The 25,427-nt window shown below is 39.4% G+C and overlaps 1 protein-coding gene across 1 annotated transcript in view; it reads right to left on the bottom strand.

The window, feature by feature from the left end:
• Positions 1-25,177, bottom strand: part of NDFIP1 (Nedd4 family interacting protein 1) — a 52,642-nt gene extending 27,465 nt beyond the window's left edge. The window contains exon 1 of the mRNA XM_024122374.2: positions 24,909-25,177. Coding sequence (XP_023978142.1) covers positions 24,909-24,971 — 63 coding nt within the window. The 5' untranslated portion in view covers positions 24,972-25,177. The remainder of the gene's footprint in view (positions 1-24,908) is intronic.
• Between the last annotated feature and the right edge of the window lie 250 nt (positions 25,178-25,427).

Below are 25,427 nucleotides of genomic sequence, written 5' to 3'. Positions count from 1 at the left end.
GAGGCCACAGCAGTGAGAGGCCCGTGTACCACCAAAAAAAAAAAAAAAAAAAAAAAAAAAAAAAAAAAAAAATTGACTATTCTAAATCAATATTTCCTTGCTAAATCAATATCTATGTCCTTTAATGGGAGGGGATAGGTCCTGATCCCACCAATATCTCCAGAGCTTAACACAGAACACATATATATGAATGGATAAAAATAAAAAAGAAAAATAACACATTGAATTGTAACTTCATCATGATTTTTAAAAAATTCCTTAATATCCTCCTTTCCTGAAAAGAAAAATATTAGGATCAAGAAATTAAAAGATAGTTTGACTAACAATCTGTTTTAAGAGAGCTGAGAATAAACATCATGATTTTTTTCTACTTTGTTTACCTAAAGATAACTTTAAAAACAACCAACCACCAGACTTAGGCTATCCCCAACAGCAGCTCTCATGGCAGAGGGAAAAGATAAATACAAATCCTCTTAACAGCAAAATGAAAACGCAATTAAAAATCAAAATTCACCAAAGCAAAGTAATTAGAATAATGCTTTAAAAAGACAATGACAATAAGAGATGAAAAGTATACTACAGTAAATTTCCTCAGAAAGGCCGGCAGTTCATAAAGCTTTCCATTTAAAGATGTTAGTGGTTATCACTGTTAACATACATAAATACAACTGATGAATATAATCTAGTTTGGAAGAAGAGAAAGTATTCTAACTCAGTATTTATGTTAGTCCTTAGAAATGAGAGCAAAAGGGACTTCCCTGGTGGCACAGTGGATAAGACTCTGTGCTCCCAATGCAGGGGGCCTGGGTTTGATCCCTGGTCAGGGAACTAGATCCCACATGCATGCCGCATTTAAGACCCGGCACAACCAAATAAATATAAAAAACAAAAAAAAATAAATTAAAAAAAAAGAAGAAGAAATGAGAGCAAATGCTACAAACTATGATCACCAATTTGATGGCTTTTCTTCTTTTTTTCACCTGAGGTCCAAATAACAAGTGAAGGCATACCATTCAGAGAGAAAAGAGGAAGGCAAGATAGTAGCCACTCATCACCAACTCCAACTCTCTTAAGAAGCCAAGGGACTAGGAGAAATAACTCCTCATCCATGAAGGCACTAAACTAGCCAACTATGGCTATGATAGTGGCATTATGAGATTTTGGGGTGGCACCAGAAAACTGCCATCAACCTGCTAACCCCTGGGATCCACATGTTACATCCAAGTATTTTCACCACTGATAGCTTCACCAAGGCACTGTCAAGTAAATGGTGCCCAGTGTTTTCTGTCACCTAGCTTCAGCAAAATCTACAGCCAAGAACCTTCCAGGTTAATGATAAGTGCCCCCTCACCCCTTGCCATGCTTCATGATTTTATAAAGATTGGGGAAATAAGGAACAATCACATGGTTTTCAAATAGTAAGTCTCTCTGCCCCTGAACATAATATGTTTTAAGAAGTAGCATCCAACTATGTACTAACCAATCCATGACTTGAGTCTTACCTCTTCTCCACTTTTTGGTTCCATAAGAAAACTCAGCTCCTAGTTCAGCGCTCCAGAACCTACCTGGAGAAGGAATTAAACGTCCTAGCAAAGACAAGTTGAACTGGAGACTGAACACCTGGCTTGTTCCCCTTGCCTTTGACAGGACAGTTCATCTTTTGTTTACAGAATAAACAATATGAAAATAGGAGCTAGACCAGATTCATTTTAAAATAGTTTACATAAAATCTAGTCCATGAGTGGTAAATACTGTTTGTTTTTAAAACCCTACATGTTGTCCTCTTCTAAGATATGTCAAAGCTCTAAAATATCATCATGAAAGCAAAAATGAACTCCTAATTATTCACCACTTAAAATGATATATTAAGCAACACTTTATGAAAAAAAATATTGCCCCAACAGAATGTGGACTACAACTGGCATCTATTCAATGGTTCTTTTAAATTTCAAGAACAATTTTTTACAATTATCTGTTCCTATTTATAAACTCACAACAGAACTGAAAGGATTTTGGACTTGGCATACAGAACATTTCTAGTCTCCACTAAGATTTTATACACACATATACACACTAATACACACATATACATGTATGTGTAAATGTATACATATAAAGTCATATATATTAGGATACATATATAGTATACATACATATATATGTCTCTCCTAAAATCCTGACTGGTAAAACAATTATATAACGCAATATTAAAATTTCAAAAGAAGTCAACCCTTTTAAATCAGTACAATGCAAGGCTATCATCAAACTACATGCCTATCTAGCAATATATTTAAATTAGTTTGATTTGTACAACTTTTCTGAAAAACAGCTGTACTGCAGAAAGAGTACTTAGAATGTAAATGCAGGGACTTCCCTGGTGGTCCAGCGGTTAAGACTCCTCACTCCCAATGCAGGGGGCCCGGGTTCGATCCCTGGTCAGGGAACTAGATCCCGCATGCCACAACTGAGACTCGGTGCAGCCACAAAAAAAAAGTAAATGCTATTAATGTAGATACATAACCTACAGGAGTAGAATTAGATGTAAATATGTTGTGATTCATGCTTTCCATTCTCTCCATTGCCTTTTCTTCTGCGATAGCCCACAACAGCCTTCCTCATGGATAGTCAGAAATTTGAATGATTTCATTCAATGAAATTTTACCAGGCACTATTACATGCCACAATCACACCAATTTGACTATTTCCCCTTAATATTCCTGAAAGAACACTTCCATTTTTTCATTAATTTACTAGACAGACTGGTTGCTATTTTAAGCCATAATAGTATTATTTAGGCTGATAATCTGGGATATTAAAAAGTTAATTTGATGAAATTTGTTAAATGATGCTTTATGTACAATTATTAAGATCAACATTTGTCAACATCGACAAAATAACTTTTCCATTAAATCTATTGATAGAAGCACTATTCCTATATACCATTATAATAAAATGCCAAAGGAAATTCTTTCTTAGGTACAGGAACTGGTTTCTTCTGGGCTCTACTTGTTTTTCATGTCAGTATTTTCTACTCTGTGGTCAGCTTATTGTTTGGGTCATCACAAGGGATGGCATATTTTTATCAGCAAGTTCCTGCAGAAGTAGTACATATCCATCTTACAGATCTTCAAAAGTGAACTATCAATTTCTTCATTTATCGTTAGCTTTTTTGTGCACAAGGTCATGAAGATGTTCACCCACATGTGCTTCTCAAATTAAGAACTTTTATTCATTCAAAAGACCCTACTGAGAGAATGAAAAGACAACCCAGGATAGAAGACATATTTTCTGGACAAAGGACTCATATCCAGAATATATTAAATAAAACTTCTAAAAAGCCATAACAAAAAGGAAAACACCGAACTGAAAAATGGGCAAAAGTCTTGAATAGACACTTCACAAAAGAAGATAGCCAAATGGCTGATAAACATATTTAAAAAGTGCTACATTTCAATAGTCATCACAGAAATGCAAATTAAAACCACAGATAATAGTTAAAATAAAAAAGCAGAAAATACCAAATGTTGTTGAGGGTACATAACAACCAGAACTCTCAAACTGGGAATGTAAATTTGTACAACCACTTTAGAAAACTGTTTAGCAATATCTACTAAAGATGAATTCATACATACTCTATGACCCAGCAATTCCACTCTAGTTACACATCCTGACAGAAACACACATGTTCACCAAAAGACATACCAGAATGTTCAAAGCAAAAGTATTCATAAAATTGGAAACTACCCAAATGCCCATCAACAGCAGAATGGGTAACTAAATTGTAACTTCATACAATGGAATATTATACAGCCATGTGAATGAATAAACTATAACAACACACAACAGCAAGGGTGAATCTCATAAACATAATGTTGAGCAACAAAAACCAGACACAAGAGCATTTACTGTACGATTACACTTATGTAAAGAGCAAAATCAGGCAAACCTAGTCTGCCAACTGAGTGGTTACCCAGGGTAGGGGCACAACTGGAAGGGCACATGAAGGGAGCTTTTGGAGTGCTAGTAATGCTGTTGCTTGATCTGGGTACTAGTTAATGTGCATGTTCAGCTTGTGAAAATTCACTGAACTACAATACACATTTATGATTTGTGCATATTTCTGTATGTAAATCATACTTACTAACAGTTCCAGAAGGGGATAAAAGGAGACTGGCAGAGGATTCATGAAACCGACTCCCCCTAAAACTGAGTTCCCCTGCTCAGTTTATGATTAATCTCTCTCCAAAACTTTATTTCGTTTCTGGTTCTGCCCCCGTTCCTCTCAGGATTGAGGGCTATCAAAGAAAAGGGGGGAATGAAACCAAGCAGCACCCTGTGGGGCCTTCCCAGGTACAAAAGCCCCTTCTTGTCCTTTGTTTCTTTTTTAAAAATTTTATTTATTTATTTACTTACTTACTTATGGCTGTGTTGGGTCTTCTTTGCTGCGCGCGGGCTTTCTCTAGTTGCGGTGAGCGGGGGGCTACTCTTCATTGTGGTGCGCGGGCTTCTCGTTGCGGTGGCTTCTCTTGTTGCAGAGCACGGGCCCTAGGCGCACGGGCTTCAGTAGTTGTGGCTCGTGGGCCCTTGAGCACAGGCTCAGTAGTTGTGGCACACGGGCTTAGCTGCTCTGCAGCATGTGGGATCTTCCCAGACCAGGGCTCGAACCCGTGTCCCCTGCATTGGCAGGGGGATTCTTAACCACTGCGCCACCAGGGAAGCCTATCCTTGGTTTCTTGTTTGCAGAAAGAAAGGCTTTAGTCTCCTAGGCCATCCGGAAGTTCCAAGGAGCAGGCTCAAGCTGTTAATGATTAGGACAATAGAGTCACAGGACTCCTAGTTCCTCCTGACGGGATACAGATAACAATCTGATGCATATCTTTTGAGTTGTTCAGCAGCAACTAAGACCCTCACCTGTGGAGCGCAGTGACTATGAGCTTGTGGCAGTAGAGCCCAAACTGGTTGTTAAGGAAAAGGTTGAGATTCCAAAAGTATCACTGTTACCTCACCACCAACCAGTCAGAAGAAGGTCCAGGAGCTGATCACATATCCTACGACCTCTTCCCTAACACCTGTCTTTAAAAACCCTTGCCTGCGACTTCCCTGGTGGCACAGTGGTTGAGAATCTGCCTGCTAGCGCAAGGGACACAATCCCTGGTCCAGGAACATCCCAAATGCTGTGGAGCAACTAAGTCCGTGCACCACAACTACTGAACCTGTGCTCTAGAGCCCACAAGCCACAACTACTGAGCCGGCACGCCACAACTACTGGAGCCTGCACACCGCAACTACTGAAGCCCGCATGCTCTAGCACCCGCGTGCCACAACTACTGAGCCCACGTGCTGCAACTACTGAAGCCTGTGCACGTAGAGCCCGTGTTCTGCAACAAGAGAAGCCTCCGCAATGAGAAGCCGGCGCATCGCAACAAAGAGTAACCCCTGCTCTCCACAACTAGAGAAAGCCTGCGCACAGCAACAAAGACCCAACGCAGCCAAAAACAAAAAACAAAAAAACAAAAAAAAAACCCTTGCCTGAAAGCCATCAGAGAGTTTGGGTCTTTTGAGCATAAGCTGCCCAGTTCTCCTTGCTTGGCACCATCAAATAAACCCTTATTTTGCTGCAGATACCCGCTGGCAGAGCTTGGCTTTCTGTGCCACAGGCACAAGAGCCCTTGCTGGGTTAACAGTGTAGACTGTGAGCTCTCTGCAGACTGGGACCTTCACGTGGTTCACTGCTGTATTCACCCCAGCAGTTAACAGTGAGTGGCATATCATGGATATCTTATTAGCACATGTTGACTAAAGCAAGCATGGAGGTGTAGCTTTAACAGAAACCTACCTGAAGAAATGGCAGCTAATCTTAATGCCATCTTGATTTACTAGTTCACATTTATCTAAAGTATTCATATTACTTTACAAATCACCAAATAATATAAGGCTAGGTATGGAGCCACATGCAGATGACTGCTATATCTGTGGAAGGGACAGTGATGATGATTCCACGAGTGATCAACAGCAGGTGGCATCCCTATCACTACTTCATGCTTCATAAAGTACTATGCATTACATGTATCAACACTATGGTTCCAGAGTTACCTATTTTAAAAAGAAATGGTAACAAGAGTATAAGAAACACAAAGGAGAAACAGACCTCTCCAACCTTCAGCTCTCAGGAAATAAAACATTTAGCATAGTGTATTGGGTACAAATAGGTATTCAGTAAATGTTTGTGGTACATACGAAGGAAAATTGGTATTCTGATTGATCACACTAATTCCTAGGAAGTTTTCCCTTCTAAAAACTACCAATTGGCATATCCAAAAGATGGAATATTCTACATTAAACACACACATTTGCCTCTTATACCTTCCAAAATCCTCTCAAATGTAAATGTTATTAAAGTTTTATTAAATTTGAGGCAAAAAAAAATTCAAAATCGATTAACAGGAGACGAAGCAGCAATAAAATCCTGCAAGTTAGAAGCAGGAAGACAGGAAACAATGTACACAGCAGACCCAAGAAACCTGAATCCTAACCCAGAAAGCAGAAAATCAACCTGTCTTGCACTATACCCTCCAAAGGCTCAAGAATCAGTGGTAGCAGGTACCAGCGGAAATAAGAGTGAAAATGAGATTTAAAAGCAGAAAGGGAAGTTGGAGATCCAGTTATTCATTCATTCATTTATTTATTTATGGCTAAGTTGGGTCTTTGTTGCTGCGTGTGAGCTTTCTCTAGTTGCAGCGAGCGGGAGCTTCTCTTGGTTGCGGTGCGTGGGCTTCTCATTGCGGTGGCTTCTCTTGTTGCGGAGCACAGGCTCTAGGTGCGCGGGCTTCAGTAGCTGTGGCACGTGGGCTCAGTAGTTGTGGCTCGCGGGCTCTAGAGCGCAGGCTCACTAGTTGTGGTGCACGGGCTTAGTTGCTCCACGGCATGTGGGATCTTCCCGGACCAGGGCTCGAACCAGTGTCCCCTGCATTGGCAGGCGGATTCTTAACCACTGTGCCACCAGGGAAGCCCGGAGACCCAGCTAAACAAACACAGCTCCCGGAATCCCCATTAGAAGACTCTCTCTAGAGAGACTGAGGTGGAGAGGTCTGGACTGGAGACACCAGAGCTTAGGAGAAAGAAGAGCATATCAGAAAAGAGTGATTAAGTGAGAGGTTTATGTACTAAACCTTGAGATATCCCAGTCTTCCTCCCCCAATCAGCTCCCAGAACAGTAACAGCCAGGCCTATTCTCTGGGGAAACTGATCAGCCCAAGAAGAAAGATCTAAAAACACTGTCACTCAAAGAAACAGCCTAGATTAGAAGGCAAGAAGCCCCTGCAAGAAGTTCCATCAAGCATACTGAGCTTCCAAATTGCTTTACTGATTGTGCACTCTTAACCAAGCAGGCAAAGATCACCACATACTTCTAACTAAAAGGTCATAAAAGACCAAAGCAAAGAGAATAAATGCAACACGGAGGAAAGAACTATGCAGGAAGGTGTAAACTTTAAAAAGAAAGAAAAAAACTTTCTGTAATCTCAGAGAAATAAGAGAAAAAAAATTAAAACCATAAAACGAGGACAGCGTGGTATTAAAATAGGGGGTAGGGACAATTAAAGAGTTTTTGAAAATTAAAAATAACAGATTATTAAAATTTTATCAAAGAGCTAGAATATAAAATTGAGAATCTCTCATAGAAAGTAGAGAATAACAGGTGAAAATATTAGAAGAGGTTAAAAAAAATTTTAAGGGACTTCCCTGGTGGTCCAATGGTTAAGACTCCATGCTCCCAATGTACAGAGCCTGGGTTCTATCCCTGGTGGGGGAACTAGATCCCACGTGCTGATATTTTAAAAATTAAATAAATAATAAACAATTTTAAAGAATCAGTACAGTACAAAAGTTCCAAGATCCAAGGAGAGAAGGAAAAAAAAATTAAAGCAGAGAAAAAAAAAATCAAACAAATACTTTTTAAAATTTCCCAGAACTAATGGATATCAGCTTCTAGACTGAAAGGACCCACTGAGTGCCTAGCACAACAGATGTAAACAAATCTACACCAAGGTACAACATAGTGAAATTTAACAACACTGGGGACATAAAGAAGCTCCTAAAGGCTTCCAGAGAAACAGAGAAAGTAGGCCACATTTAAAGAATCAGACATCGCAGTTGGCTTCAGTCTTTCTAATAGTGGAACCTAGAAGGCAATGGAACAAATGGCTTTCAAAATTCTAAAGGAAAATGTTTCCAACCCAGAAGTCGAAGTAAGGGCAAAGATTAAAAAAAAAAAAGTTTAACCCCCATGCATTCTTCCTCAGAAAGATACTGGTGTGTATGTTCCATGGATATGAGACAATAAACCAAGAAAAAAAAAGATGTGAATCAAGGGAAAGGGCTTCAATTTAAAAAGTTGGAAAAGGAAATCCCTAGGATAACAACTAAACAGCAGACCTTGAGGACAGCCTTCTAGAACAAGTCAAAAAACCAGGAAAGAGCCACACACACACCCCCAACAAGGAAATCAATAAAATACCTGATGTGTTTGAATATATCAAAAAACTATTAAGAGGGGCTTCCCTGGTGGCGCAGTGGTTAAGAATCCGCCTGCCAATGCAGCGGACACTGGTTCAAGCCCTGGTCCGGGAAGATCCCACATGCCACGGAGCAACTAAGCCCGTGCACCACAACAACTACTGAGCCTGAGCTCTAGAGCCTGCGAGCCACAACTACTGAGCCCAGAAGCCACCACTACTGAAGCCTGCGCCCCTAGAGCCTGTGCTCCGCAACAAGAGAAGCCACCGCAATGAGAAGCCTGCGCACCACAACAAAGAGTAGACCCCGCTCACCGCAACTAGAGAAAACCCGCGCACAGCAACGAAGACCCAGCAGAGCCAATAAATTAATTAATTAATTAAATAAATCTAAAAAAGAAAAACCTCAAAAACCATTAAGATTATTAAGTGAGAGTCTCAGGATGAATTCATGTTATAAGCAATTTATGATATATACTTAGAAAATTAGGCAAACAAAAAAATTTGTTGTTAACTTTAGGGAAAATAAGGTACTGCCAGGCAAGGAACAGTAACCACAGCATACAACATATTACTGTAAATACTGAATACTGATCTAACTACATTATGGATATAACTATACTAGAAAAATGGAGAGACAGGAAATGGGAATACATGCAGTTTGGGGAGGGTGGTAAAAGAGAGCTAAATCCTTAAATCTCCTAGTGGTAAGTCAATTTAAAAAAATTTTAAAACCCTGAAAACTGAAAAATCAAGAAGTAACACCCTATAAATGTTTTTTACCTTCACAGATAACAGCGAAACAGCAAAAGAAAGAACTAAGAAGCAGGCAAGTAAGCAGGAGACTGCTGTTTTGGGTAATAAGCCTGTAAGAAAGATCTATCTGACTCTAACCTATATGTAAGTATAACTATATGTAAGATATGAAAAATAAATAAAAAGAAAAAAAGATTAAAATGTGATTACAAAATGTGTCATGAAAGAGGAATCCCGTATTCATGGGACACTAACCTAACTGGGGGAGAGGGGAGGTACTCAAACTCCCCTTAGGACAGACTACCTAAACTGAGAGGGGAGCTGGGAAGAAGGGAGCATTCCAGGTAGAGGAAGTAGAGCAACAGGAGACCTCCTGGCCAGAGAAGGTGATGTATTCCAGAAAGTGAAACAAGTTCCCCAGGGAAACAACAAATCATGAGAGTCCATCTCCACCCCTTCTCCCAAGTCCTGCTCCCCCATCTACCTCTTACCTATCCTTCAAGGCCAGGCTCAAGTTTCATCTTCTCAGAAGCTTCCTAAGAAGTCTCTGGAAGTAGGTGATCTCTTCCATCTCAAGATAATGCCTTTTATCTACTATCTTATTTTCTGAATTAATATAATTAATATTGTATCAATGCCATCATACATTCTCATGGATTGAAGTCACTCAACAGGTATTTAGTGAATACTTACTATATGCATCAAATTGTGCTGGGTACTAAAAGTAAGGGAAAGAAGAAAAGGAAGGGAAGATGCGAAGGAAAGAGGACAAACAAAGCAGCAGTCTACAGGCACTTAGTAAACTTTTAATTAGGAAGGCCCGTGGCACATCCTTTTGCATTCCATAATATTTAAACATGCAAGCTGGCACTTCATAAATGCCTTAGTACGTAGATTACAAATGGCTCATAAGATGAAAAGTCTTTGATGAATGGAAGCTTGACATTTTAAAAACCAAGATACAAATTTGGGGGGAAAAAAGTATACTCTATACATAAGACAAGCATAAAAGTTAACATTTTCATAATAATAAACAGCACAGAGTGATTTTTAAAAATTCATTTTTCTAAGATTCCTAGGCTCACAAGGAGAAAACTTGACAAAAATACAGAGAAGAAAATAAAAACCACCATAATCCCATCTTTCAGATATCCTTCCAGCCTTCTGGGGGAATACAAATCATCTTATAACCTTTTTCACTCACTACATGGTGGAATTTTCCTTCATCATCAAATATTCTTTTGTAATATCACTGTAGTATTTGAAAGTCAGTCTATATTTTTCTCATGGGAAAAAAAGTTAACTTCTTGGAAATAACTAAGCATTAACTAGGTACAGCTAAATAATAGTTAAAGCAACCTGCTAAGAGAAATACAAAATCAGTGTTAAAAAGGTATACACTGGAAATTGGTGAGATCCTTTCAAACACAATTACAGATACTCACTTACATATTTTCACTAAAATGTGAAGTCCTAAATATAAAATGGCATTTGGATTACCTTAAACCTAACTGATACATAGAAAATAAGATATTTTAACCTTCCAAATAATGGTGAAGCTAATATAATAAGCCAATGATTACCTTTCATGCCCAGCATCATTTGCCTTTTCTCCCCTTCGACTCAGCTAGTCATTTTGGCCAGAGCTGAATGGTGACAAGGTGGCTGTAAAGCTTACAACATCACATAACTGTGATCACCTCAATTAACTCTCTCACCTAAAATGAAATTGGACCAATGTGTTTTAAGAGCATTAATGCTACCCACCCTCACATGCATGACTGAGTAGAACCGATTTTAAGTACGCACACTCTAAAATACTATTACATCTGAAAATGCAATTCTGCTTCACAAGGACAAGTGTCAAAAAGAATCTCCTATCAACAATCAATCATGTGTAAGATCCCCAAGGCTGCAGATAACCCTCAATTCATACTTCTTATGCTATTTCATAATAACATGAGCAGATTTTCCAAACTTCTGAAAATGCAACTACTAAAAGCAGTGAATAAGAATACTAGAAATCAAGAACCAGTTTCTTTTAAAAAAGCTAAAAAAAACTTTTTCAATTGGTATTTTCTTCCTTTTAAAAGATTGTTGATTTTATTGTGAACCTAAAATTGCTCTTAAAAAGTTTATTTGAAAAAATTTAAAATTATTAACTTTCCTGATTTCTAGCGGGTAGGAAGAATCCCTAGGGCATTCACACTTCAGTCCTTCCCATCTTTGGAGGTTTCATTCATCTGGGTTCAGTTTTTTTTTTTTGGCTGCGATGGGTCTTCGTTGCTGCACGTGGGCTTTCTCTAGTTGCAGCGAGCAGGACTACTCTTTGTTGCGGTATGTGGGCTTCTCACTGTGGTGGCCTCTCTTTGTTGTGGAGCACAGGCTCTAGGTGCGCGGTCTTTGGTAGTTCTGGCACACGGGCTCAGTGTTGGGGCTTGCGGGCTCTAGAGTGCAGGCTCAGTAGTTGTGGCACACGGGCTTAGTTGCTCCGTGGCATGTGGGATCTTTCCGGACCAGGGCTCAAACCCGTGTCCCCTGAATTGGCAGGCGGATTCTTAACCACTGCACCACCAGGGAAGTCCCGCATCATTAACTTTTTGTCATGATATACCACGTTTGTTTTAACTAGTGGAAATGTTTTAACTGCTGGGAAATTACAAAACAGTACTCTGTACTCACCAGTGACTCATTCTTTTAAACCATAATATTAAGGAGATTTTTCTATTTTTTTTAAACCATGCATAATTTTTTAAAAATCTACTGGGCATATCTATTTACTGACACCATTTTCAAAAATAATTATTCATCATGAAAGAAATTTGTTAAATCATCAATAGAATGCTGTCTCTTTGGATCAAAGCCACCAACTTCTACAAACAAAAACAATCCATCATAAAGCTGGAAGGAGACAAAATGATCTAATCTAACTACTACTTCATTTTATGAAAGGAGAAAATAAAGCTAGAAAGAGATTGAAGTTCTAGCCCACAGTCATATGACAACTACTTACTTCGTTGCATAAGTCAGGCAATATATTACTGATTAGATGTTTTGATAAAGTCCTTTTTGGTTCTCCTGAATCAGTCTCTACTTAATGCCCAAATCGAGCCTTCCAGATACTGAAGTGTACATCACACCCTTCAAAAACTGCTTTTTAACACAAAGTTATACGAAAAGTTTGGACATTATATCATAAAGCTCCTAAAATGAAAGCTTCAAAATACTAAGAACACTATGTTCCTGACTACACAGTCCACAAAATTTCACCTAAATTTAGCAAGGACAAAACAAATTTTTAAAATTTAATAACAAAGTAAACAGCAAAACAAGCACTGAGTTCCATAGAGAAAGAATTGGTGGTGGTTAAAAGGACTTGAGTTTTACCTGTAGTGCTTTCAATTTTTATAGGATTGTAGTCATTGTTAATCAAATCTTAATGTTTACGATGAATCTGGGCAATACATACTATATGGGTATTATTTTATACTATTCCTGCAGCTTTTATTTACTTCCAAAAAAAATTATTTTAAGGAATTTTTTAAAAAGAAGCAAATCATGATCATTAGTGGAAAATTTAGAAAATAAGAATGAGAAATCACTCATCATTTTTCTTTAAAAGTACTGTTTGAAAAACAAAAACAAAAAGGATGCTATGCATTTGTCAAAACCTATATTTGTCTAAACCTACAGAACTTTATAGCACAAGGGGTGAACTTTAATGTATGTGAAATACAATAAAAAAAATTTAATGTATGTGAAATAATGTATGAACTTTAATGTATGTGAAATTTAAAAAAAATGTTAGGTGGTTGGTGGTTCCCAGGATGGTATGCAGAATGCGACAAAACAATCTAACTGTATTAAAAATTTATGAAACCACCTCATTAAAGAGGGTGAGAAGAAAAGGTGCTGACATAAGTACCTAAGTAACTTTGGAAATGGGTAGTCTTTATAAGACTAAAGGCAAAAGAAATTGTACATATGCCCTGTCCTCTAGTTGATAAAACTGTTTCCCACAGGGATGTAAGTTAACAATTCTGATACTGCTACACATGTACATTAGAACTGAAGTTAAATTAAGTAAATGGATGGCAGGTGGGAGAAGCCAGGTCTCTCATGGTTGGAGTTGAATTTTAAAGATGAGAGGGGAGGAGGCTAGAGTGATCCATGTAGTAATGGATTAGAGTCAGTTTAATATAGATAGATGGTTACATATGAAATGTTTATGGATGTATACACACACACATATTTCTTTACTCTTGTCAGCCTAGAAGGCCTAGAAGCAATGACACACCAGCAACAATGAGCACAGATCTTGGTTTCTAACATCATTCTCCAATAAAAGGAACCAGGGTTCCTTGGAGAAATGGCTGATTCTAGGATGGCACAGAAAATATATATGGTGAGCCTGGTGCCAAAAAGTAAGGAAGTGCTTTAAAAAAACACAAAGATGGAGCTCTGTCAAAGGGATACAAGTGCCAACTGAAAGAGATCCCAATGGCCAAAGCTGGAACAACTTGAGCAACAAAATAAAATAGTGTTGGCTTATAACCCAAAGAATAAAATTAATGAGTTCATACTAGTATCACTGAATAAATAAATTAATGGAGAAGAGACAAATGTCCCATGCAGAAAAATTCCAAATAATTTACGTAGATACACTGCCCCCAATGAGGTGGTGGAACTTAACTCCCCAAACCTTAAGTATAGGCTGTGCATAGTGACCACAGTGACTTCCTTCCAAAGAGCACAGTACAAAAGGAGGGAAAGAGTCATTTTACACAGAGAGATGTGACAAACACTACTTCAGCCAGATGATCAAGGTCAACATCAACAGTGGTAACTCATGGGGACAGTATGCATTCTTGATATGACATGATGTAAAATGGCACTTCACCTCTGTGGTCTTCCTCCCTCCAACCCACAACTCCAGTCTAACCATGAGAAAAGCAACCAACAAATCCCAATTCAGGGACATCCTGCAAATAACTGACTAATACTCCTCAAAACTGTAAAGGTCATCAAAAACATGGAAAACTTGAGAAACTGTCACAGTCAAGAGGAGATACGATGACCAAATGTAATGTGGAACAGAAAAAACACATAGATAAAAACTGAAAATGTGAATAAAGTATGGACTTTAGTCAATAACAACATATCAACACTGGTTCATTAACTGTCACAAATGTACCATACTAATATAAGATGTTAAAGGGGAAACTGGGTCTGGGCTATACAGAAACTGTACTATCTTCAATGTTTCTGAAAATCTAAAAATGTTACAAAAAGTAAAGTTTATTTTTAAATATTTAACACTTTTAATATTCTTTTTTTTAAAGGAAAGGAAGAAAGCCTGAAGAACGCACACCAAACTTGAGAAGCAGTTACACCTCTGGGGAGAGACCAGAAGGGAAGTCAAGTTTTCCTTTACAAGTTACTGTTTGACTCCAGTATATAAAGAATGTATCTGTGTACTGTTTTATCACAAAAAATGTTTCACATTTAATGCCACATTTAAACATTGAATGACAAATAAAATGAAATTGTTATTAAACAGAAACCACTCCATAAACCTTTGTATGTCTATTCATAAATATCCAATCTCCAGAAAGACCTCTAAATCACATTCAAACCTCTGATTTACTACTAACTGATATTATTGCAATACACAAATTTAAAAGAAAAACTGTCAAAGATTATACTAAATTGCTAGGGGAGAAAAAATATATAATACACGTGAAAGAAACTGCTTTAATCAGTAAGAAAATATTTCACTAGAAATGTTCTTAAATTGGATCAATATTTAGAGCTGGTATTTAGAACTTTTAATATAAATTGTGGTATTCAGAAAAAATGAGCCTAATTGTAACAGAAGGATGTGCAAAGTGATGTCTGATAACACTCGCTTTATTACTACACTTGGTGAAAGCAACAACATACACTGTACTTCTATCTAGACAGCCACGAGAAGCAATTACAACTGGAATGTGTAAAATTCAACAGATTCAATACATGATATTCACCAACTTACTGGCAAAAATGACTTGAGAATAAAGATGAGATCACCAAGTTGATTCTCAGCAGTAATCTCTAATTAAAGTGTTAAAAGTTGCTTTAACTAAATGGGCATTATCCACTACTACAAGAATATGATTCCACTAAACGGCTGTACTTGTTCAAAGATAATGTAAGAATAAACGATTAAGAAACCAAAGTAATTATTTCAAAGCCCTAAGAACAAGTAAATCAGAGAATGTCACTTGAATTTCTTCATGTCTTGCTTTTTTTTAATTAACAAAATACAAAATTACTCTCATGGTAGGATTTATTTTATAATCTAATTTAATGTAGAGTAATGTAATATACTTGGTGTCCAGGATAAAGTAATTTGAAGTTATATGCAGGCAAACCAGTGGGTGGCATCAGTTTAGATGATGCCAGGATTTCCTAGAGCACCTCATAGAGAGTGAGTCAAATACAATGCATAGCTGCAGATCTGCAGCTCCTGACACTCACAAATCCTGGTTCCACATTCATAACCAATTACAAAAGTGCTCTCATGACATATTTCCTCATGTGATAATATCTGCTTAAAATATCACACCATTATCTTTTAGAGTTACACACAGAAATATTTATGGACAAAATGACATGAAATAATGGTAGAGAGTATAAATGAAAAAGATTAGCCATTTGTTTTGTTTGTTTTTTTATTTGGCTGTGTCAGTTCTTACTTGTGGCACGCGGGATCTTTGTTGTGGCATGCAAGATCTTTCGTTGAGGCGTGCGGGCTTCTCTCTAGTTGTGGTGTGCGGGCTTAGTTGCCCCTTGGCATGTGGGACCTTAGTTCCCCAACCAGGGATCGAACCTGCATCGCCTGCATTGGAAGGTGGATTCTTTTTTTTTTTAACATCTTTATTGCAGTATAATTGCTTTACAATGTTGTGTTAGTTTCTGATGTATAACAAACTGAATCAGCTATATGCATACATATATCCCCATATCCCCTCCCTCTTGCGTCTCCCTCCCTATCCCACCCCTCTAAGTGGACACAAAGCACGCATTTTACACAGAGAGATGTGACAAACACTACTTCAGCCAGATGATCAAGGTCAACATCAACAGTGGTAACTCATGGGGACAGTATGCATTCTTGATATGACATGATGTAAAATGGCACTTCACCTCTGTGGTCTTCCTCCCTCCAACCCACAACTCCAGTCTAACCATGAGAAAAGCAACCAACAAATCCCAATTCAGGGACATCCTGCAAATAACTGACTAATACTCCTCAAAACTGTAAAGGTCATCAAAAACATGGAAAACTTGAGAAACTGTCACAGTCAAGAGGAGATACGATGACCAAATGTAATGTGGAACAGAAAAAACACATAGATAAAAACTGAAAATGTGAATAAAGTATGGACTTTAGTCAATAACAACATATCAACACTGGTTCATTAACTGTCACAAATGTACCATACTAATATAAGATGTTAAAGGGGAAACTGGGTCTGGGCTATACAGAAACTGTACTATCTTCAATGTTTCTGAAAATCTAAAAATGTTACAAAAAGTAAAGTTTATTTTTAAATATTTAACACTTTTAATATTCTTTTTTTTAAAGGAAAGGAAGAAAGCCTGAAGAACGCACACCAAACTTGAGAAGCAGTTACACCTCTGGGGAGAGACCAGAAGGGAAGTCAAGTTTTCCTTTACAAGTTACTGTTTGACTCCAGTATATAAAGAATGTATCTGTGTACTGTTTTATCACAAAAAATGTTTCACATTTAATGCCACATTTAAACATTGAATGACAAATAAAATGAAATTGTTATTAAACAGAAACCACTCCATAAACCTTTGTATGTCTATTCATAAATATCCAATCTCCAGAAAGACCTCTAAATCACATTCAAACCTCTGATTTACTACTAACTGATATTATTGCAATACACAAATTTAAAAGAAAAACTGTCAAAGATTATACTAAATTGCTAGGGGAGAAAAAATATATAATACACGTGAAAGAAACTGCTTTAATCAGTAAGAAAATATTTCACTAGAAATGTTCTTAAATTGGATCAATATTTAGAGCTGGTATTTAGAACTTTTAATATAAATTGTGGTATTCAGAAAAAATGAGCCTAATTGTAACAGAAGGATGTGCAAAGTGATGTCTGATAACACTCGCTTTATTACTACACTTGGTGAAAGCAACAACATACACTGTACTTCTATCTAGACAGCCACGAGAAGCAATTACAACTGGAATGTGTAAAATTCAACAGATTCAATACATGATATTCACCAACTTACTGGCAAAAATGACTTGAGAATAAAGATGAGATCACCAAGTTGATTCTCAGCAGTAATCTCTAATTAAAGTGTTAAAAGTTGCTTTAACTAAATGGGCATTATCCACTACTACAAGAATATGATTCCACTAAACGGCTGTACTTGTTCAAAGATAATGTAAGAATAAACGATTAAGAAACCAAAGTAATTATTTCAAAGCCCTAAGAACAAGTAAATCAGAGAATGTCACTTGAATTTCTTCATGTCTTGCTTTTTTTTAATTAACAAAATACAAAATTACTCTCATGGTAGGATTTATTTTATAATCTAATTTAATGTAGAGTAATGTAATATACTTGGTGTCCAGGATAAAGTAATTTGAAGTTATATGCAGGCAAACCAGTGGGTGGCATCAGTTTAGATGATGCCAGGATTTCCTAGAGCACCTCATAGAGAGTGAGTCAAATACAATGCATAGCTGCAGATCTGCAGCTCCTGACACTCACAAATCCTGGTTCCACATTCATAACCAATTACAAAAGTGCTCTCATGACATATTTCCTCATGTGATAATATCTGCTTAAAATATCACACCATTATCTTTTAGAGTTACACACAGAAATATTTATGGACAAAATGACATGAAATAATGGTAGAGAGTATAAATGAAAAAGATTAGCCATTTGTTTTGTTTGTTTTTTTATTTGGCTGTGTCAGTTCTTACTTGTGGCACGCGGGATCTTTGTTGTGGCATGCAAGATCTTTCGTTGAGGCGTGCGGGCTTCTCTCTAGTTGTGGTGTGCGGGCTTAGTTGCCCCTTGGCATGTGGGACCTTAGTTCCCCAACCAGGGATCGAACCTGCATCGCCTGCATTGGAAGGTGGATTCTTTTTTTTTTTAACATCTTTATTGCAGTATAATTGCTTTACAATGTTGTGTTAGTTTCTGATGTATAACAAAGTGAATCAGCTATATGCATACATATATCCCCATATCCCCTTCCTCTTGCGTCTCCCTCCCTATCCCACCCCTCTAAGTGGACACAAAGCACGGAGCTGATCTCCCTGTGCCATGCGGCTGCTCCCCACTAGCTATCTATCTTACATTTGGTAGTGTATATATGTTCATGCCACTCTCTCACTTAGTCCCAGCTTACCCTTCCCCCTCCCCGTGTCCTCAAGTCCATTCTCTATGTCCACATCTTTATTCCTGTCCTGCCCCTAGGTTCTTTAGAACCTTTTTTTTTTTTTTAAGATTCCATATATATGTGTTAGCATACGGTATTTGTTTTTCCCTTTCTGACTTACTTCACTCTGTATGACAGTCTCTAGGTCCATCCACCTCACTGAAGATAACTCCATTTCGTTTCTTTTTTTGGCTGAGTAATACTCCATTGTATATGTGGAAGGCAGATTCTTAACCACTGGACCACCAGGGAAGTCCCAAGATTAGCCATTTGTTGATAATTGTTGAAGCTGAGTGATGGGTACATAAGATTTATTACACTAAATTTTTGTATATGTTTGAAATTTTCATAGTAAAAAGTTGAAAATGTACATAAAGAAGATGTGAGATACACACAAACACACACCTTATTATCTTATTATATACATACAATGGAATATTACTCAGCCACAAAAAAGAATGAAATACTGCCATCTGCAGTAAGTGGGTGGACCTAGAGAATATTACGCTTAGTGAAATAAGTCAGAGAAAGACAAATACTGTATGGTATCACTTATATGTGGAATTTAAAAAATAATACAAATGAATGTATATGCAAAACAAACAGACTCACAGATACAGAAAACAAATTTGTGGTTGCCAAAGGGGAGAGGGAAGGAGGGAGGGACAAACTAGAGGTATGAGATTAACAGATACAACATACTACATATAAAATAGATAAGCAACAAGAATATACACATAAAGGGAATTATACCCATTATCTTGTAATAACCTATAATGGAGTATAATCTGCGAAAATACTGAATCACTATGTTGTACACCTGAAACTAACACAATATTGTAAATCGACTATACTTCAATTTAAAAAAAAAGAAATTACGCCTACAACTCAACAACAAAAAGCAAACAATTCAAAAATTTGAATTTTTGAATTTGCCCAATTCAAAAATTTGAATTTTTGAATTTGCCCAATTCAAAAATTGGCAAAGGACTTGAATACACATTTTTCCAACGATATTCAAATGGCCAACAAGCACATAAAAAGATGCTCAATATCACTAATCATTAGGGAAATGCAAACCAAAACCATTATGAGATGCCACTTCACACCCATTAAGATGCCTTTATCAAAAACAAAACAGAAAATAACAAGTGTTGATGAGGATGTGACAAAATTGGAATCCCTATGCACTGCTGGTAGGAATATAAAATAGTGCATTGCTATGGAAAACAGTATGGCAGTTCCTCAAAAAATTAAAAATAGCAATACCATATGAACCAACAATTCTACAAATTGTTGGTTCATATGGTAAAACTTACAAATTATACAAATTTAACAATATATCCAAAAGAATTGAAAGCTGGGACTCTTTTGATACTTGTTCACCCATATTCAGAGCAGCATTATTCACAATGGCCAAAAATTAGATAAACAAAATATAGTATACACATACAATGGAATATTATTTAGCCTTAAAATGGAAGGAAATTCTGACACATGCCACAACATGGATGAACCTGGAGGACATTATGCTGAGTGAAATAAGTCAGTCAGAAGGAACAAATACTATATGATTCCACTTATATGAGGTACTTAGAGTAATCAAATTCATGGACAGAAAGCAGAATGTTGGCTGTCAGGGGCTTGGGAGGGGGAAATAGAGAGTTACTGTTTAAGGGGTATGGAGTTTCTGGAAATGGATGGTGGTGAAGACTGCCCAACAATGTGAATGTACTTAATACCACTGAACTGGGACTTCCCTCGTAGACAGTGGTTGGTTAAGAATCCGCCTGCCAAAACAGGGGACACGGGTTCAATCCCTGGTCCGGGAAGATCTCACATGCCGCGGAGCAACTAAGCCCGCGAGCCACAACGACTCAGCCTGCACTCTAGAGCCCACGAGCCACAACTACTGCAGCCCGCCGCCTAGAGCCCGTGCTCTGCAATGAGAAGCCACCGCAATGAGAAGCCCGCGCACTGCCAGGAACAGTAGCCCCTGCTCGCCGCAACTAAAGAAAGCCCAAGCGCAGCAACGAAGACCCAATGCAGCCAAAAAAAAAAACAAAAAAAAAACTACTGAACTAACTGTACACTTAAAACCAGTGTACAGTTAAAATGGAAAAACTTCATATATATTTTACCACAACTAAAAAAATTCTTCTAAGAAATAATTCTACCTATCTTCTCAGTATTTTCACTGCTGTGGCCTCTCCCGTTGCGGAGCGCAGGCCCAGCAGCCATGGCTCACGGGCCCAGCCGCCCTGCGGCATGTGGGATCTTCCCAGACAGGGGCACGAACCCGTGTTCCCTGCATCGGCAGGCGGACTCTCAACCACTGCGCCACTAGGGAAGCCCCTCAGTATTTTTATAAAAGTTTTCTTTGATCATTGGCAATACAGGCCACAGATACACCAAATAACCTCAAAATCTTGACATGCCATCCTAAGGGGCATTCCATGATATAAATATAATGTCTTCTGAAACTAAAAAAATAAAAAAATAAAACCACATGGGCACCACTCACTCCTTCCTCTAGGATCATGACGTCATCTAACACTTGAACGTGAAAAAGTTTGGCCTGCCGGAGATGAAATTCTTTCCCTCATCTATCAAAACCTTCCTTCACAATCCTGAAAGAACTTACCCAAAACTGCTTTACAATGTCACCAGACTACAATACAAACTTATTAGTGATGCCCACAAGCGAGCAACTTCTTTAGCAGACAGGGAGTCAGATCTAAAAGTAAACATTCTGCAGTCTTTTTTTGGCTGCAATGGGTCTTCATTGTGGCGCACGGGCTTCTTCTAGTTGTGGCGAGTGGGGGCTACTCCTTGTTGCGGTGTGCAGGCTTCTCATCGCGGTGGCTTCTCTTGTGGAACACGGGCTCTAGGTGTGCGGGCTTCGGTAGTTGTGGCACGTGGGCTCAGTAGTTGTGGCTCGTGGGCTCTAGAGCACAGGCTCAGTAGTTGTGGCATCCGGGCTTAGTTGTTCCACGGCATGTGGGATCTTCCCAGACCAGGGCTCGAACCCGTGTCCCCTGCACTGGCAGGAGGATTCTTAACCACTGTGCCACCAGGGAAGCCCTCTGCAGTCTATTTTTAAGCCTATATGGCAGTGTCATCATTGCCTACTTTCAATGGATTTAAATCCAAATATCTCAAAACATTTCAGGAAGTATTTGGCAAAATGCATGATACAGCCAAAGATCTACTACAGTGAGGCAAAGAAGGCTTGGAATGGATGAACAGGGTAAACATCCTCAGAGAGACGAAAACACAACAGGTTTCTCAACACTGGGCCTGCCTAGAGCTTCCTGAAACAGTGCTTCAGAATGTTTGGACACACAATCTCAGTTTCAAAATGCAAAAGAGAAAAATAAAGCGACAGGAAACCTATGAGCCCAGCCTATCTGTATAGTCTGTGGTAATGCTAAGTTGTGCACATATTGCTCTAACAATCAAAAGACCATAAAGGCAAAGCCACTGTTTGCATTTATGAATGAATCATACAGTTTTCCATTACACTTACTTCACTAGAGGACCAGCTCAATTTGACTAACCAGATCAAATAGAAGTCAGAACAGCCCTTTGTGACAACCAAAGAGTATCATGCTCCTATCAAGTTGCCTGGACAATTCAACATTCCATAATTCAAAAGCCTTTTAAATATGTATATTCTCTGACCAATTATTTACACGCCTAGAAATTTATACTAAAGAAATAACTGATGTATATAAAAGAAACTTCAGTGACAGAAAAAAATTATAAACACCCTTGGAGACCAACAATAGCCAATTGATTAAATTATGGTTCAGCCATACAATTGCATGCTCTGCAGACATTAAAATATGAACCCATTTTATTATATAGCTATATTGTGTGCCTTTGTACATATATGTGCACAATATATACACGTGCAAATTTGTGAATGCACATGTATTTGAGAACATGTGGGTATGTAAACATACATGTGCACATATGCACAAAGTGTGTGCAAGTATAATCAGGGGCCCATGGAACTGCACGTATGTACAAAGATGTGCCTGTATATGTATGTATGGGTACATAAGAGAATACATATGTACGTGTATATATCTGCTAATGCATATGCTTGTATTTGGGCCATAAGCCTGTGTTTTAAGTAGGTGAGCATGTATTTATCCTTGTAATCACTACTTGGAAGCTGTGACCTTGAGCAAGTTACTGAGCCTCTAGGGAGTCTTGACTTGTCATCTATACAATACCAAACCCTGCCTCGAAGGGGTTTTGTGAGGACTAAGTGAAATAATGGATATAAAGCACTTAGTACCATGACTGGCACATAATAAATGCTCAATCAATATTAACTTTCCTTATCTGTACATGTACACTTATCTACACTCATGTATACTTACAAAGCTATGAGTCCACAAGAACACACAAAATATTAACTTTGGTTATCTATATGTGATAGGTTTTTGGTGTGGGGTTTTGGTTTTTTTTGGCTTTCATATTTTGCAATTTTTCTAGGAAGATTAGGTCTTTCTTTCATTTTTTTTGAAGATTTCTTCAAAATAATAAGTTTTTAAAAATAAAAAAGATGGCCTGTCCTTAACATACCTCTGTTCTGCATATTAAAAGCTATTAAACACTACGCTGAGAAATACGTAATTTTGTTACTCCATCAAATTTTTTGTATTCTAGCGTTATGTCAGCATTACCTAATAGCTCAAGAAGATGGCAGTACAAAGAAAAGCCACAGCTTTTTGCTTCTTTGCCTTATCCAAGGCAGGATGAAAAGAATGAATTAAATCACACGATGGGGTACATGTGATTTGTGAACACCTTGGTGACAGTTAAGTGATACCTGTCAATCGTATTTTACTAAAGCAGGGAGGAACCCAGGGCCTTGCCCAAGGTCATACAAAAAAGCATGTACCCCAGGCTGTGAGAGATCTAAGGACTAGACTGCATTGCCACAATTTGGGCGTGCTTATGAAACCAAAAAGCTAAATTCTTAAAATCAGTCATATCAGGAGTCGGGCTGTAGGAGGGAGGAAATGACAACAGAGGGCTGACGACAGCAAAACAACCCAGTAACTGGCCCCACCAGGATTAATCTACATGTTTTAATCATACTGGTTTTCCTCACTTCTAAAATATAAAACTGTAGATCATCTATGATACGACATTTAATTTCATAAAAGCACGATTGCCATTTGTATGCAAATTATAGTGAAAGCATCTGAAACAAAATGTAAGCAGTTACCTGCAGTTCCAATCAACATCAGTTACCACCTGGCTCAGTTCCCACAATTACGATGTCTTAGACTGAATACCTCTAAAAACCCTACAAAATGTCTTCCCGAATTTCCGAGGGAAACCCGGGTACAGACAGGCGAGTAAAACAAGCAGCTGTTTTCCCTAGGGCCTCAATTTAGAACTCGGACCCGAGATAATAATCCAATCATCTCCTATACATTTTCTCCCCAGCTATGCTATTCAATCTCTTTAAACGTCATTTCCAATCTCTGAAAACACACACTCAGGCACACGCCCTGCAGCCTTCAACGTAGCTCGACATTTTAGGGACATCGCCAGTTAATCGCCTTTTCCAAATCTACTGCGAACTGCGGACTTGTTCCTCGTCTCATTTTGACTTTTGTCTTAAAACGCAAGCGAGGGGGATGGGTTTCGACGAGCAGACTAGGCTCTGAAACCCTGAGTAATCGCATCTAGCTGCGGAAAGCTGTCGGCAGCAGTAGCAGCGATTTTAATCTTTTCTCTCCACCCAGTTTCCTTTTCCATCTCACGCTTTTTCTTCTTTCTTTCCAGTGACATCAAATTCAAGGTGGAAAAAGGAAAACTGAATGCCCCCTGGTCGACGCCTCCGGAGGGTCGCGGGTTCCGACCCGGGGACCCGCCCGCCGTGGGAAATGCGAGAAACACTGCGGGGCGGAGGTTTTTCCACCGCCCGAGCCCCGGCCCGGGTGGCAGAGGGACAGGCCCAGCTCGCGGCCGCCTCGAATTCGAGCCCGGGGCCCGCCCGGCCCGCCCAGGCCCAGCGCGGCCTGCCAAGCCGCGGCATCGAGTTGGCCACAGGCGGGGCCGGAGAGGAGGCCTGAAGCGGCCAGCGGGTAGGGCAGGGGCGGGGAGACACTGGACGCTGCTTACCTGCTGGTACCGGCTGCCGCAGGCCGGCTCCACCGCCGCCAGCGCCGCCAACGCCAACGCCATGGCGCAGCCGGCCGCAGGGAAGGAGGGCGAGCGAGCGAGCTGAAGGTGCGCGGGCGCTGCGGCCTGGGGGCGCCGGGAGGCCGACGGGGACGCGCCTCGGGTGGGTCTCGGGGGCCACCGCCGCTGCCAGGCCGCCGCTCTCCTCGGGCTGTGAGCGCCGCGGCTACCGAGGTTCCGACGCGGCCCCTGGGGAGGAGGCGGGGACGACGACGACGACGCTGCGCCGCCGCCCCGCCCCCGACTCGCGCCGCCCGGCCCGCGCGGCCTGGCCTCGCCTCGCCTCGCCCCGCGGTGCCACCGCCCCGGGTGGGCTCCGCCCCTCCTCTCGCACCCCGAGGTTGAGGCTTCGGAGTCGGTTCCGCCCGAAACCCGGTTGCTCCCAGGTCACCGCAGAGAGGGTGACGCTGGTAATGGGCCCCTCGTTCCAAGTACCGAGCTTCCCCTGCGTGTCACTTC

Source organism: Physeter macrocephalus, chromosome 8 (genome assembly GCF_002837175.3).
Source record: "Physeter macrocephalus isolate SW-GA chromosome 8, ASM283717v5, whole genome shotgun sequence".
In the NCBI taxonomy this organism is placed as follows: Eukaryota; Metazoa; Chordata; class Mammalia; order Artiodactyla; family Physeteridae; genus Physeter; species Physeter macrocephalus.
The sequence above is the reverse complement of the archived record's forward strand: the minus strand, read 5'-3'. Positions and strand labels throughout refer to the sequence as shown.